The 15,733-nt window shown below is 40.8% G+C and overlaps 1 protein-coding gene across 14 annotated transcripts in view; it reads right to left on the reverse strand.

Annotated features, from left to right (window-relative positions):
- LOC105467518 (unc-79 homolog, NALCN channel complex subunit) overlaps positions 1–15,733 on the reverse strand; it is a 279,040-nt gene that overhangs the window by 59,687 nt on the left and 203,620 nt on the right. For 12 of the 14 annotated variants that reach the window (XM_011717155.3, XM_071099670.1, XM_071099672.1 and 9 more), the window contains 5 exons: positions 14,556–14,672; positions 11,897–11,980; positions 7,882–7,984; positions 5,775–5,915; positions 2,835–2,873 (listed from right to left, as the gene is read on the reverse strand). In XM_011717155.3, coding sequence (XP_011715457.2) covers positions 2,835–2,873; positions 5,775–5,915; positions 7,882–7,984; positions 11,897–11,980; positions 14,556–14,672 — 484 coding nt within the window. The remainder of the gene's footprint in view (positions 1–2,834; positions 2,874–5,774; positions 5,916–7,881; positions 7,985–11,896; positions 11,981–14,555; positions 14,673–15,733) is intronic. The other 2 variants (XM_071099677.1, XM_071099671.1) reach the window with 1 other exon arrangement.

A 15,733-nucleotide genomic window follows, 5' to 3' on the forward strand; every position in this document is an offset into this window, starting at 1 on the left:
TGAAATTTACTCTGAAATACATCCACAAAAAGTGAATTGATGGATAGATAGATGGTTGGATGCATGATAGGTATACGAGTGTTCACTGTATAATTGTTTCAACTTTGCAGTACGTTTACAATCTTTCATTAAATAAGTTAAGAAAAAAGTTTTTAAATAAGTCATTCATCGAATAGAGCATTAGAAAGAAAAGCAAACATCCCTAAAGCCATAAGTTATAGAAATGCAATGTCAACAATAATATCATCTTATGTTTGTAGGACTTGCTACACTTATGCTCTCATATACACTCTATCATTTGGGTCCACAGAAAATACCCCTGAGGCACAAGAAGGCATATATTAGTATCTCTCTTTTACAGATGAGGAAACTAAGGCAGAGAGATCAATGTGACCAAAGTCACACACAGCATCCATTCCTGCCCTCTTCTGGTTCTTTCTCCCTACTGCAGTCAAAGTAGCCTTTCTACATGCTACACACACACATGCGCGAACACACACACACACACATGCATGCATGCACACACACACCTTGTTGCTTACAAATTCTTCACTGGCTTCCCACTGCTGCTACAAGGAAGTCCAAAATATTTAATGTGGTTTATAAGTCATGTACAATCTGGTAAGTCAAACTCAGCAAGCGTTTGCATCTCAGTGCTGTGGTTATACTGGCTTTTTCATAGTTCCTCCTACACACCGTTTTTTACCATGCTCTTTCCATAACTATGTGCATAATTAGGTTAAACTCATTTTTTCAGATCTTGGTTTAAACATCACCTCTTGAGGGAGGCCTGCCCTCTTTCTCCCCTTCTCTACCACTACCAAGACCAGACTGGGACCACCTGTTACACCCACTCACACCATCAGCTCTCATCCAGGTTTGCTCATCTCAGCAAATGCCACACCCGCTCACCCAGTTGTTTAGACCAAAACCTGAGAGTCATTCTTGCCTCCTCTCTTTCTCTCACACCCAACATCCAATCCATCAGCAAATTCTGTTGGTTCTACTTTCAAAATATTTCCTAAATATATCCTTAATGTGACTGCCTCTCACCACTTTAGACCAAACCACTAACCTCTCATCTGCACCACTAACATGGTCTCCAAAGTGGTTCCCTGCTTCCATTTTTAGCCCCCCACCATAACCTATTTTCAACAGAGAAGCCAGAGGGATCCTTACAATTTTTTTCCTTAAAAAGATTTATTTTATTGTGTAAGAACACTTAGCATGAGAATTATCCTCTTAAAAAATGTTTGTGTATAATACATTACTGTTGACTGTAGATGCAATGCTGTACAGCAGCAGATCTTCAGAGCTCATTCATCTGGCTTGACTAAAACTTCATGCCCCTTGATTAGTAACTAGGCAGTGATCCTTCAAAGCAGGTGATATGGTTTGCCTGTGTCCCCACCCAAATCTCATCTTGAATTGTAGCTGCCATACTTCCCCCATGTTGTGGGAGGGGCCCAGTGGGAGATAACTGAAACATAGGGGTGGTTTTCCCCATACTGTTCTTGTGGTACTGAATAAGTCTCACAAGATCTGATGGTTTTATAAATAGGAGTTCCCCTGCACAAGCTCTCTCTCTGCTGGCTGCCAAGTAAGACGTCCCTTTGCTCTTCCTTCATCTTCTACCATGATGGTGAGGCCTCCCCAGCCATGTGGAACTGTGAATCAATTAAACCTCTTTCTTTTATAAAGTATCCAGTCTCAGGTATGTCATTATCAGCAGCGTGAAAGTGGACTAAAACAGCAGGTTAAAGCACATCGCTCCTCACTCCAATGGCTCCCTGCTGCATCCTTAAAACGACCTGCAGGGCTCTACTTGGCCTGGCTCCCACTGCCTCTTCCCTCTCATCTCTTCCCACTCTTTTTCATACTCAATCTGCTCCAGCCACATTAGTCTGTTCTCCAAATATATGAGGCATTTTCCTGACTTAGAGACTTCGTATTTACTGTTCCCTCTGCCTGGAATGTTATGTCTATAAATTACTGCATGGATCACTCTCTCACTTTATTCCGGTTTTGTTTAAATATTACCTCCTCAAAAAGGCTGTCCTTGACCATTATATCTAAAATACCAGCTCTGGGCACTCTCTATCTCCCAGACTTGCTTGATTCATTTTCGTAGCATTTAGCACTAAATGATATTAAATTACATAATCAGTTTTCCTGTTGGTTAATTTGTTTATTTTCTCCCTCCTCAACTAGAATGTAAGTTCCCTGAGAGCCAGGATTTGATGTTTTGTTATAGTTACTATAACCTCAATAACTAGTAGTCATTCCATAAATACTTGTTGAATGAATTACTGTTAGTATAAGTCTCTCTGTACTTTTTCTTCATAGCACTTAGCACAGTTTACAATTATAAATTTGTGCAAATATTTTATTCACATTGGCTTCATGAATAGACTATAAGCCCCATGAGGGCAGGAATCATGTCAGTTTTGCCCCCAGTGAAGACCTAAGTGTCTAGCACAGGGTGGGCTTAAAAGTATTCGTTGGCTAAAATGAGTGAGTCAGTGAATGAACGAATGAATGAAGGCATGAACAGAGAATGAATAACTAGTGCTCTCTAGAGCTACAACTGGAGCCTAACAATATTCCTTCCATGGTGCACAAGCTGGAATTTTTTTTATTTTTATTTTTTGCTATGTTGCCCAGGCTGGTTTTGAACTCCTGGGCTCGAGTGATCCTCCCACCCTGGCCTCCCAAAGTGCTGGGATTACAGATGCGAGCCACTGTACCCAGCCCTACACTGGTGTTTTAGAAACGGGATGAACATGCACAGAGGAGAAAAGAAAGTGAGATCTGGGCTCACGTTAGGACCTTACCTTTCTGCTTGATTAGAAAAGGTAGTACTGGATGCCAATCTAGGAAATAAAGTAAAGAGAGTCACACAAACATCTTATGTTTCCATGATGAAATGCATTAATATTGTGGGAGGACCTGTTGTGTTTCCAGTTTAGATGGGGAGACATGTATAATGTTGACAATTCCCTTGACAGACAGAGGGCCCACTCAGTTGTCAGTCTCTAGAGTTAAACCTGACCTAGTCCTTGAGACCTGCTACATCAAGTTAGACATTTTCACGGAAACACTTGCAGTTAAAGTTGGTTTTCTACAACATGGCGCCTGCAGCCAGGTCAAACAGTTATCACAACAACATGTGACCCAGTCCCTCTCCATATTAACTCAACTCAAAATTCATTTCTTTGTATATAACCTCGGAAACCTAACTATAAACAAACCATAAACAGTAAAAGCCTCCATAAGATAGTAAAATAGATATGAGGAATATCTGTCAGCTGTTGAGTTGAAATGAGGAGAAAGGAAATGTTACACTGAGAAGAGAGACGTATTGGTTAAGTAAACGATATGGAGCATGTAATTTCCAGAAAAGTATAATTATACGGTTCTGTATGTGTGGAAATATTCTATATGTTATCGTATAGAAAGAGAATGGACTACACTGATGGGTTTAGAAGAACATGTCTGGATCAGTAAGATACTGAAGAAACAGATAAGGAGAATGTTGCAAATTTATTTACTTGATTAGGACTACAAGTGTAAGAGTGAGCTGAGCCAGACCCCACTTAGAGAGGAATAGAGGGTCCAGCAACCACTAACACCAGACACCATTCCCAGTTGTGTTGTTTACAGACCCTCTCATGCTAATGTCACTACAACAAATAGATAAACATTGGCAAATAAACTAAACAGTAATTAATGGTGCAGCAAATGAGATTTTAAAGGCTATACCTACAGAAAGGGATCATTTAAGAGGGATCCAAGCAGACAGCAAAGTATGAGATCATATGGAAAAGCTTGGGTGATCCATGAAAGGGTTATGCTGAGCTTACAAACTCTTGGAATTGCTGGGAATGGTCCCTGTGGTCATAATTAGCACAAATAAACAACGTGTTTGTAAAACCACATGACCTCATCTGTTCTTTGTGATGATGTGAGACATGCCAGGAAGCCCTGAATTAGCTGACAGTTGAATCTGTTTTCTTGGTAGCTTTGGTGATTAGGCTTAGGTTGCTAAGAATTGTGGCAGCTTGCACTAAATGTACTCCCTGTCTCTTGCTAGTCTACTCAAAGGAGGTAGAGATTTAAATATATGTGTATGTAAATATGTAAAAATGTATCTGTTACTGGTTTTCCCTTGCTTTTCTTCAAAGCTCGTGTGTTTCCATCCTAACAGTTGGCAATGTTTGAACACATATTGTTCTCACTTATGTTAAAACAAACAAACAAAAAAACTGAAACAAAACCCTCTATGTAGCTATGACAACTTATATCATCTGTTTCAAAGAGATGATAGCAGATCGGAACAATAATTCTATCCGTTCTGAAACTAAGAAGTATTGACAGTAGAAATTGTGACCTGGTATTAATAAAAACTCTCAACTCCCCAAGTATTGCTAATAGCTGACACAGCATTTATTCTGCAATTACTATGACTAGGTCAAACTTAATGAAGTAATTCATCTTTTCTTATCTCTCCATATCCCCATACCCATCCCTTACTTGGCACATGAGCTATTTTGAAGTCTCGAGATGCAATGGTCACGCTTACCTTTATACAATCTCTGTCTATATGACTCCTAAGGACACTACCAAAAAAACTGGAGGGAGGGAGGATAAGGAAACCATACTCTTTTGGGGTTGAGGAATTTATAATGCTTTCCTGTTTGTCTTCAACTTGAAGTCAGCATTTTTTCATTTTTAAAAAAGGATTAAATTTTAGCTCCATTGAGATTCATTCTCTTTCCTTTCCTCAAATGCCAAGAATTTGCAGAATCCAGTTCTTGTCCTACCCCCTCCTTATAAACTTTCTTTAAGAAATGTTTTCTATGCTAATCTTCTCTAGCACTTAGCTCTCTCTCATTCCACTCATTACAGCATTTAATCACACCCTATCTTGTTTGGCTAGTCAATGAGTCCACAGTAACTGTCACAGCAACTAAGCCCAAAGCACCTGAGGACAAGAGCTCTGTCTAACACCTGCAGCCTAAAGCACCTGGCACTGTTAGCACAGATTGGAAACGTTAATAGGTTCATGTGGAGTTTAATTCAACCCTCTCTTATAAGTTGTGCATGCTAGGACTACAGTTTGTTATTGAATTTGAGCTTTCTTCATATCCATGAAATATATCCTTTATCTTCTAATGTCCTATCTAACAAATAGCATTTTCTTAGCATGAACATCCTCAAAGCAGCTAAGTGTAACCTCTCAGTCAGGATGAAAGCCCTGTTCCCCAAATGTGTGCATCCTTCTTTTATCTGAGTCAGAAATGTGAACCTGCTGTAATTACTGTGTGTCTCCTCACACGACAATGCCCCAAGTTTCATAGTTAAATGAGGTGTCCTTGAGATTACAAATGCCTAGAAAATCCATCTCAAAACAGGTAAAGAGAAATAATAATAACAGCTAATACTTATGAAGTGCTTACTATCAACTGCTGACAGTTGTGTGCATGGTTACACCCATTAGCTCATCTAGTGATAGGGGTAACAAACAGTGGGGTTTTCTTAGTGCAGTTGCCTCTAGCTTTGCTCTGACATTGTGACTCATGACCCTAGGCAGCTGGAGAATTCAGTCGAAAGATGGGTCTATTCAGTTTTTAAAACTAGTCTGAGTTGACCTCACAAATACCAGTATCTACAAGGTGGCTGAATGTTTTACTTTTGAACTGGTAAGATTTTAGTTCAAGATAGAGATCGAATAAAGGACCTTCCTACCAAACAAAACAGAAGCTGACATTCACCTTCCCACAGACTGCATGATATCCAGCAGCAACGGGGCTGCCAGGTCTGGGCTTAAGTGGATGAATGTGGAGAGGACCACGATGGCCAGCCCAAGTGTCTCTTCATCATATTCTTCAAGAATAGCCCCACAGTCATGGCATCTGGAAAGAAAAGAGAGACACGCTTTCCATGAAAGAAAGATCCATGGTTTCAAGATATAATGTACTACACACATGGCTGTTTTCTAGTAGGTCTTGGAAAAGTCTCCAAAAGGAGATCAGAAGCCCCGCTCTGGTCATCAGCAGGGGATTCCAGTGCCGCCATCACCACAGATACAGAAACAGCACACATGACAGAGACCACGAAGGTGCCTCTGATGACTGAAAATGTTCTTTCAATTCCCCAGCATCCGGCCTGCATGTGAGTGACTGCTCTCGCTTAGAATAAGTACCACCTGGGCCATCAGTTTGAAGCCTATGGATGAGGGATTTGATGCATTTGACATTATTGCTGAGGAAAGTCAGTAACTAGATTTGTTTTTCATTTGTTGAAGTTAAAAATGAAAAATGCTTAGGCATGGATGGAGGCCTTCAGAAAATGTTCTATTTGTGGGTAAGAGACAGGGTAATCAAGTCTACAGAACCATCTGGGAAGCCTGAGGAGACAATGGAGTCTCTTTACCACCACTCACTCAGATGAGTTTTATGAACTTACCAGGCCTGCCAAGTGTTGTATGTAAAAGCATAAACAATGGCACCCACTCTTAGGTAACTTCCAACTTATCATTCTTTGTCGTGTCCTAACTTAGGGTCCATTTCATTCAGCTCGACGAAAGCCAGCTGATAAAGTGAGTGGTTTTACAAAGGGAAGCGAAAGTCTACTGGGAATAGCAGGGAAACAAGAACTACAACCGCTATTGTGACCTTTCCTTCTGAAACCTTCCTAAATATAGGCCAAAGAAAAAGTATAAAAATGTCTTACAAATTGACATTTTAAAATATAGGATTCACATTTCTAAGTAAAAAAGAAAAGAAATGGAGTGCACAGAAAGGCAAGTAGGAAAGATTAAGACTTGGGGAGGAGGGTAATCCCAAAGGAAGAGCTGGGAGAGCCCTCCACAGGCAACTCAATGACCTGGCAGCTGCATGAGACAGGCACCGCCGCTTCTTCAGTAGTGGCTGTCAGCTCATTACAAATGAGTAATGGATGGCCAGCTACAGGGATACTCACACCAGCCCCTCCACCTTACCTTCCTCACCTTTCATCAGAAGCATACTGTGTTAGTCTGTTCTCATGCTGCTAATAAAGATATACCCAAGACTGGGTAATTTATAAAGGAAAGAGGTTTAATTGACTCTCAGTTCCACATGGCTGGGACGCCTCACAATTACGGTGGAAGGCAAGGAGGAGCAAAGTCACATGTTACATAGTGGCAGGCAAGAGAGCTTGTGTAGGGGAACTCCCATTCATAAAACCATCAGATCTCGTGAGACTTATTCACTACCATGAGAACAGTATGGGGGAAACTGCCCCCATGATTCAACTATCTCCACCTGGCCCCATCCTTGACACGTGGGGATTATTACAATTCAAGGTGAGTTTTGGGTGAGAACACAGCCAAATCATATCATCTACCTAATTTATCAATCAGGTCACTTTTACCAAGAAGGCTTCCTGGTCCAAGGGGATTTCTCTAAACTTGAAATCTTACAAGTTTTTTTCTTTTTAGACAGTCACTCTATCACCCAGGTAGGAGTACAGTGGCACCATCACAGCTCACCACAGCCTCAACCTCCCAGGCTCAAGTGATCCTCCCACCTCAGCCTCCATAGCAGCTGGGACTATAGACATACACCACCATACCTGGCTAATTTTAGTATTTTTAGTAGAAACAGTGTTTTGCCATGTTGCTCAGGCTAGTCTCAAATTCCTGGGCTCAAGCAATCCACTCGCTTTGGTTATTCTTTATCATACTCACTGAACAAGCATCTGTGTGTCAGGCAATATACTGGAAGAACAAATTATGACTTAAAAGTAAAGCACGCTTCTTCTGAAACTTTCTCACCACTGTGGTGACCAAACTCAAATTCTGTAAACATGGTGAAGAAAATAGCTGTGCGAGCTTACTTGTCCGTCATCACCGTCGGCTGCTCGTCCGTGAATTCTTCGGGTGCAGGCACAAACATACTGACTATGCTTGGTGCTGACAGCAGGCTGGATTTGGTGGCACCTGGGTAAGCAGCAAAGGGACAACCAGTGAATACAGATGAGCTTCAAGGGGCCAAGAAAGGCCTGGTTCTCCTCTTAGAAACCCTCCAAAGATCACATTCCCAGGAATGCAACTTGGACATCCCAATTGTACTGCAGAAAGCCCTCAATCATGAAGTCAAGAAAGATTGTGATTTGTTTCTACTTGGTTGAAGTGAAGAGCTAGACTTCTCTCTCTTTGCTTCTTGACTTTGAAAGAAATCAGAAAGAGCTCAGGTGTGCCAGCAGGGTCCAAAGACAAAGATGAAAGACAAAGGGGGAAATCTATTCAAGGGTGCCCTTAAAAGAGCTACAATTCTTATTTGTAGGCATAAATGCAAACTGCCCATATGATACTGCATTTCTAAAATCACAAATGCATATCAACATTACAGTTTTGCTAATATGGGAAAGTGGTAAGATCCCAGAACTCCATGCACTTAAGCAATGGAAGATCTTTGAGCTAAGAAATATCAGTGTGTTTGTTTGTTTGTTTGTGACAAGGTCTTGCTCTGTCACCCAGGTTGGAGTGCAGTGGCGTGAGCATGGCTCACCGCAGCCTCAACCTCCCAGGCTGAAGCAATCCTCCCACCTCAGCCACTCAAGTGGCGGGGGCTACAGGCACACGCCACCATGCCTGGCTAATTTTTAAGCTTTTTGTAAAGACAAGGTCTCACTATGTTGCCCAGGCTGGTCTCAAGATCCTAGGCTCGAGGGATTCTCCCATCTCAGCCTCCCAAAGAGCTAGGATTACAGCTGTGAGCCACTGTGCCTCTACTCTCATTTTTCAAACTGAAGTATTTATGAATGTAATATCAAGTTTTTTTGAAGGAACCATCCAGTGACTCATTCCACGTCAGCCAATCAATACCACAGTGTTTAAAACTTTGGGGTTTGATGGCTTCAAAGAAATCTGAGGCAAGAATCTTAGCAACATGCTCCAGGGATGAGTAAATCAGTCTGGAGAGTCAGGAAGCTTTCCTCCATTAAGGAAGCCATTAGTGCAAGATAGAGTCTCAGATGAAAATGAGGCCCCCAAGAAGAATCTCAAAGTGATCATTCAGAATAATGCCATGTTCTACAAAGTAATAACTAAAACTCTAAGTTCTTCAAACAGGAAAGAAGGCAGAAAAATCCAACAGTCATTAAATAATCTTTCTCATCAAGGAATTAGTATCTTGGCGTTGGGAGGAAAAAAAAAAATCTGGTATGACCTTTCCTCAAATAGGAGAAAGAAAATGATTCAGACAATGAGTTTCTAAAGGAATCAAAATATTCATAAAGCTAGCCAAGTGGGCAATGTGTTTCGATCTGAATTTTAGGAAGAAAAAATGGTGTTGAGCCTTTGAAAAGTCAAGATGCTTCTATACTACAGACTCCTTTGTCTGATCAAAGATTACACAAATATGAGAAGCAGAACATTTACAAATCCAAACTGCAAAGGAAAGTATCTGAAAATATCTTTATGTCACTTCCCAAGCTCCCAAATGGGAATCCAAATTCTACTACTATATCTATCAGCTATTTCCAAGATAACATCCTTCCCTAAGTATACATAAGTGTATCATTCACAAAGATCTTCAATTGTTTCATAAGTATGTTACTTTGAGTGGAAGCAACAGTATTACAAGCATAAATGTACACTGATTAATAACAGCAAAGGCAAGAAATAATCCAAGATAAATGAAGACACAATTGATTATTAAATAGCACGGTAAACAGCATGAAGTTGCTTCAAGAAACCAAGACACAGAAAATTTAAATTCAATACCCCGCATTTCTTGAACATTGACAGACCACATCAACCAGATGTCAAAATGCTTGTCTAGAAGTGGAAAAATTCAGCCCATACAATGTATGATGATAAGTACATAGACTTACTAGAAACTTAAGAAATTGATTTTTTTAATTAAAAATCCTCTGAGTCAAGCCTTTCAGAAGATTATTGCCAATTACTGTTATATAGTAATCACAATTAAAGTCAAGAAAAGGGAGGGACTTGAAGTCATTCTGGCAGTTTCAAACTAATTATTTGCCTAATACAAATGCCAAGAAAGAGGTGTTTTTGACAATAGCATTGTGAAGTTGTTTTTCCATGTGACGGAATGTATGATGCAATATTTATGGCTGTCATCTATAAAAGCAGACACGTTCAGTTATTGGACACTGACCCCCATAGGGCAACACTGGCTGAATCAATGGATTCCTAAATATTGCTACTGAAGTAGGAACACAGAGTAACGTACTAGGAGGAGGTGGGAAATGCAAAAAGGAAGCCACAGACCTCAGCCACCTTTGTTATACTTCAGTCACAATAAGTCTGCAATGTTAAAGGCAGTTCCTATCACCTCCAAGTTGCTGCCAACATTTCTGATGCCTCCACTACTGGCTCCCCATCTGAATAGCTGAAGTGCACTCTACACTGAGCTAGCAGCAGAAACAGAAGGCTCTCAGAAACTTGAACGAAGAGGGGCCCACCTCCAGAGCCCAACTTTGAAGCTGAAGATTTTGACAAAAAGTCCCTTTTGCGAGTCTTGGATACAGAAGAAATTATGAAGGTGTCTGTCTCAAAGCAGGCATGCATGGATCAATCCCCCAGCTGCACTGATGGGTTCTTCAGTTTACCATGAAAGAGACTGACTTTCCATCTTAGTGTTCTCATCACCTCATTCTACTTTTGCTGCTACTGAGTCACCAGATCATGAACAAGCACCAAAGATTTGTTCAACCACCCTTGCTTCTACTCATCAAAGCTTTTCCTAGCCTCATAGATGAGAAGAATCTCACCTCATCCAATACAGGGACTACAACTGCTATTCATTGCCAAAGAAATGTGAGCCAAAGCTGGAGATCAGTATCTCCTAATTCCTTAGGAAAATTAGAAGAGTGACATGGTCTAGAAAAATAGGTCTACTTGATTTAAAAGCCTAGTTGTGAGATGGGATCATAGTTCTTTCTGGGTATTCTGTTTTTCTGCCAATGATAGGCAAATCTGCCTTCTCAATTAAAAAAGAACAAAGGTAACAATTAACTACTTTGGTAGTTAAAATTCATGGGATTAATTTTGAAAATGAATATTCTGACCTTAGCACAGACTGGCCTTCAGCTTGATTCCGTGAGCAGCATCAAGTCAAGTGAATCTTTTCAATATATACTTCAGAGAGCTGGAAAGAAACTATTAGCCTATGACCTCAATATTCTAGAAAAAATACAGATTAGCTGGACCATGCTCAGAAGAGTAGATATGGCATGATATGGAAAACTGATATGTCTGAGAAGGAATGCTGAAGGACCTAGGAATGTCTGGTCCAGAAAAGACTGAGGGAATAAGCAATGCCCAAAAATAATAGAAGAGGCCAGGCCTGGTGGCTCATGCCTATAATCCCTGCACTTTGGGAGGCTGAGGTGGGTGGATCACCTGAGGTCAGGAGTTTGTGACTAGCCTGGCCAACAGGGTGAAACCTCATCTCTACTAAAAATACAAGAATTAGCTGGGTGTGGTGGTAATCCCACCTGTAATCCCAGCTACTCAGGAGGCTGGGGCAGGAGAATGACTTGAACCCAGGAGACAGAGGAGGTTGCAGTGAGCCAAGATTGCACCACTGCACTCCAGCCTGGGTGACAGAGCAAGACCCTGTCTCGAAATATATATATAAATGAAAGAGACTAGACTTGTTTTGTGTGCAAGGGTTAGAAAGTCACTATAAGGAAGAACCGCTGGCCATGTTCAAAGATGAGATGTCACGCACTCTCAGCCACCAGGGGTGTTTGGGCAAAGGTCATCCCCACTCCATGGAGCTGCTAAGAAAAAGGCTGTACCTGCTGGGTGACCAAATGATGGACATGTCCAGTCTCCTTCCGCTCTTATAGTCAGAGACTCTGTGACTCAACTAACCTCTCATCCTCAATGGTTGTCCCTCCAGGTCAGGATTTAGGCACGTTGGCACGTTACACTGGCGTTTCCCAGGCTGTATCTGTTCTGTGGATAAATAGAGGGTTTCAGTCTTTGATGTGGTCATCTTAGCACCATTTAGAACATGAAGAATTTAACCAATCATCTCTTGGGGCCATTTGTTTGGTCACTGTTACTATGTATGATTAACATTTTCAGAACACATCCTAGATTTTAGGGTAGGGTTATTTGGGGTTTCACTACAAACCTGCCATTCAGTTCTATGAAATGCAACTAAAAGCCGGACAGCATCTAAAACTATCTCAGAAAGTCCAGACAAGCGCCCCATCCTGCCCCCCCAAAAAAGTTCAAATCTCATATCTCCAGATAGGAAATGAAAGGCTAATATCACAGCCATGACAGAAATGTTTTATGCAAATCAGTAAGTACATAAGTGTCATTTGGGACAATGGCCAGAAAGGTCATACTGAAAACATGTGGAACTGGTAGAAGGAAATGACAGGCATTGGGCTAAGGGATGGGGAACAGGAATAAGTGGGAGGGGGCAAAAATGGAGGCATGGTGCTTCAGAAATGTTTGTTCACATGAAAGATGAGGCAAAGCTGTAAGTCATGGCGCCATGCATGGATGGAGAAGAGGCGGGTCTCATATGCATGGGTGGAGAAGAGGCAGCTCTCAGGGCAGAGTTGGTGGTGCTGAGGTTAACTGGTCAGATCCATGTTTTAGGTTGCCTTTCTTAGTGTGCCCACATGGCCACATTTGTTCTTGTGGAGACCAGCAAGTCACTGAATCTACACGTGTAGTTTAAAGTGACATGCCACCGAACACTGCACTACACAGTCACAGGCTCTCCCCTGGGCTCGGATGTGAGGAGGACTTTTTCTGGCACTAATCAAAACAAGAATATTGAGATGACACTCATAGGACTTGGTGACTCGAGAACCAATTTGGAGGATAGAAAACAGGGCCAGGAAAACTCAGGGGAAAGAAATTCAGACAGCATATAAATGGGAAATACTAAATGAGAAACCAGAGTGACATGAACAAGGTTGAAATTTGGTTGAAAAGTGAAAAATTCCGTTAAATGGGTTATTTGGCATCATGTAGATTTTCTTAGATTAAAATTTGGACTGAAAATTGAGATCAGTTTGCCTTTTATAACTACTGTGTCCATCAAACTAGGTTGTCATTGTAGTTGGAATCTAAACAGGTTGGTTAGCTTAGGCTGAGCTACCTGCTGCAGAAAACAGTAGCAAGGTAAAATCATCTTCAGAGCCCTCACATCAGCATTTAATTATTGGAAACCTAATCAAACAAAAGCTGCCATTCTCAGTTCCTTACATAGTTTCATCTCCATAAAGAAGAAAGCACAGTCCTCTTTGGTGTAGGCAGAAAGACTTCATTCAAACCCAGTGAACTCCTGAGGATGGCTGTCCAGTCTTTCTCCTTCTCTCCCCTGCCTGTTGGCTCTTGGCTAGTCACTGCTCACTACAACATATCACTAAAATGAAGAGAAAACACTAAACCTTTAAAATGTTAAGAACCCTTATAAAGTCCAGGAGAGTTGAAACTATCTGTTAAACGTGAGATTGGTTATGCTGTGTAGGATTTAGTTATCTAGACTAGAGCTCTCTCTCTCTCTCTCTCTCTCAGAATAATGAGGGCAAGTAAAATTATGTATATAAATACTATGGCTTTGAAGAAAATGAAAGTATCTCAATATTTTGCTTTTGTGGGTATTATAATTCATAGTCATCAGGAAGAATATTAAAATAATCTCATATCACGGCAGCCAGAAAGTATGAACCACGATACCAAAAGAGTCCGATCCAAGGGTAGGCCCCAGAGCATATTACCACAATAAGCCCTTACATTTTAGTGGTGCATGCATGTTGCAAGGTGTTTTCACATATGTAATCTTGTAACTCAAATGACCCATTTAATTATAGGAAAAAATAAAAAACAGAAAATGCGGGCACTTAAGAGGATTGCGACTGTACTACTAGCTTGATAAGGTAGTACATGTACAAAACGTGGTAACAAAGTTTAGAAAATACAGAGTGATCATGTTTAGAATAGACATGTCATGGCAGTCAATTCTTACTTTAAAATTGAGGTTAGATGCAGTTCCATCTTATGAGCATGGGGGTGTGCGGCTGCAACCTGGTGACCCTGCTGGCTAAAACACAGAACTCATATTCCCAAACCTACTGGCAGATCATGATGTCACTAAGCTGACAATTGTCATCGCTATTGTCATTACTATAAATATTCCCTTATTTAGGGGGTACTTTGTAGTTTATACAACAGAGAATATTGATAATCTGCTGTGTGTTTTCTTTTTTATTTGCATCATGAAACCATAGTTCCATTCCCTCCACCCCAGATCAATAACTAATATGTGGAATCTGGGTCTTAGAGAGAACAAGAGTTGGGCCAGCCTCAACGGAAGAGCGTGTCACTCTAGAACACTTGGGAAGTTTAAATAGACTTCCTAATTACCTTAGGTGGTTTTGAAAAAATTATCTGAACCAAAGAACATGAGAGAAAATCTATTCTTTAACAAGGGAGCAGAGTGGACACAGAGAAAGTAGCATTCGCTAATCCGAGAGGTAGAACGAGAAGAAAAAGCTTGACCCACCAGTGTCCCAGTTGCTGATGTTATGGGGGGCGCTAGACTGATGCTCCAGCTGCCGCTTCATTAACTGGCTCATTGTCAGAACTCCCAGGGATCCCCTTTTCATCTGCCTATACTGAGCTAGATGGAGGAAATTAGGAGACGATTATAATAATAAATTTCCACAGCAAACAAAGGCTCCACACATCCATATAGAATTTTAATTGACCCTTCATTCGTTATTCATAATTTTTGGTAAATTGTATGCTTCCGTTCAAATGAAAAACTAAGGCACTCTGCTGTTCCGGACACCTTTCTTCACACAGTGAAGATGGTAACACTGACCATTAGCACTGATTTGTCGCCTGTAAATATTTATCTCAGTTACAACTGAATGAAATATGATTATCTTCATCCACTTTTTAAATTATATACTCTGCCATGTTCTAAAAAGGATTTAAGACAAATAACAAATTTAAACATATGGCTTAACTTTCTTTAAAGGAGCTTGTACATATATTATTTCCATCTTCCTCACAGCCCTATGAGGTCCTTGTGTATGTGTGCGTGTGTGCATGATGTGTGTGTGTGCATGTATATTTTAGGGTAGGATGACACATATCAACCCCAATTTTTAGAGAGAGAAATTGAAGCAAATGAAATTATATGACTTGGAACCAGTCAGCAACTGAGGTGGTCCTAAAACCAAAACATATCAACTCCAAAGTCAATGTTGTTTTCAATTTCCATGTGAGCCTCTGCCTACTGTTTGAAAAATGTGAATCAAACAACATTCCATGAGTATATTCTAGTACACATCTTTGTTTTTAAAAAGTGGTAACATTTTTATCCTGTAAGTTAAGCATTGAAACATATCCCATTAGTGAAATGTCAAGTTATTAGCATTGCCAAACCAGAAAACAATGAAAAACACTTTTGCCAGTAGATTGCTGAGTTGGAAAGCAGCCGCCTCTGGTCCTATTCCCAGCAGTCCCGCCAATCCCTACCAACCAGCCCAGTGAGAGAGGCAGAGCATCATGGATGCAACTTTTCTACATGACCCCAAATACCTTGTATATCTGACAACTTGTGGTTATCCTCTGTGCTATAAGAACAATTTCAGAAACTGAAGCTATCAACTACTCACCCTAGAAAGGGATGGTAGAGACCGGGATGACTGCATGGCCCCTGGAAACTCTTCA

This window comes from Macaca nemestrina, chromosome 7, assembly GCF_043159975.1.
Source record: "Macaca nemestrina isolate mMacNem1 chromosome 7, mMacNem.hap1, whole genome shotgun sequence".
In the NCBI taxonomy this organism is placed as follows: domain Eukaryota; kingdom Metazoa; phylum Chordata; class Mammalia; order Primates; family Cercopithecidae; genus Macaca; species Macaca nemestrina.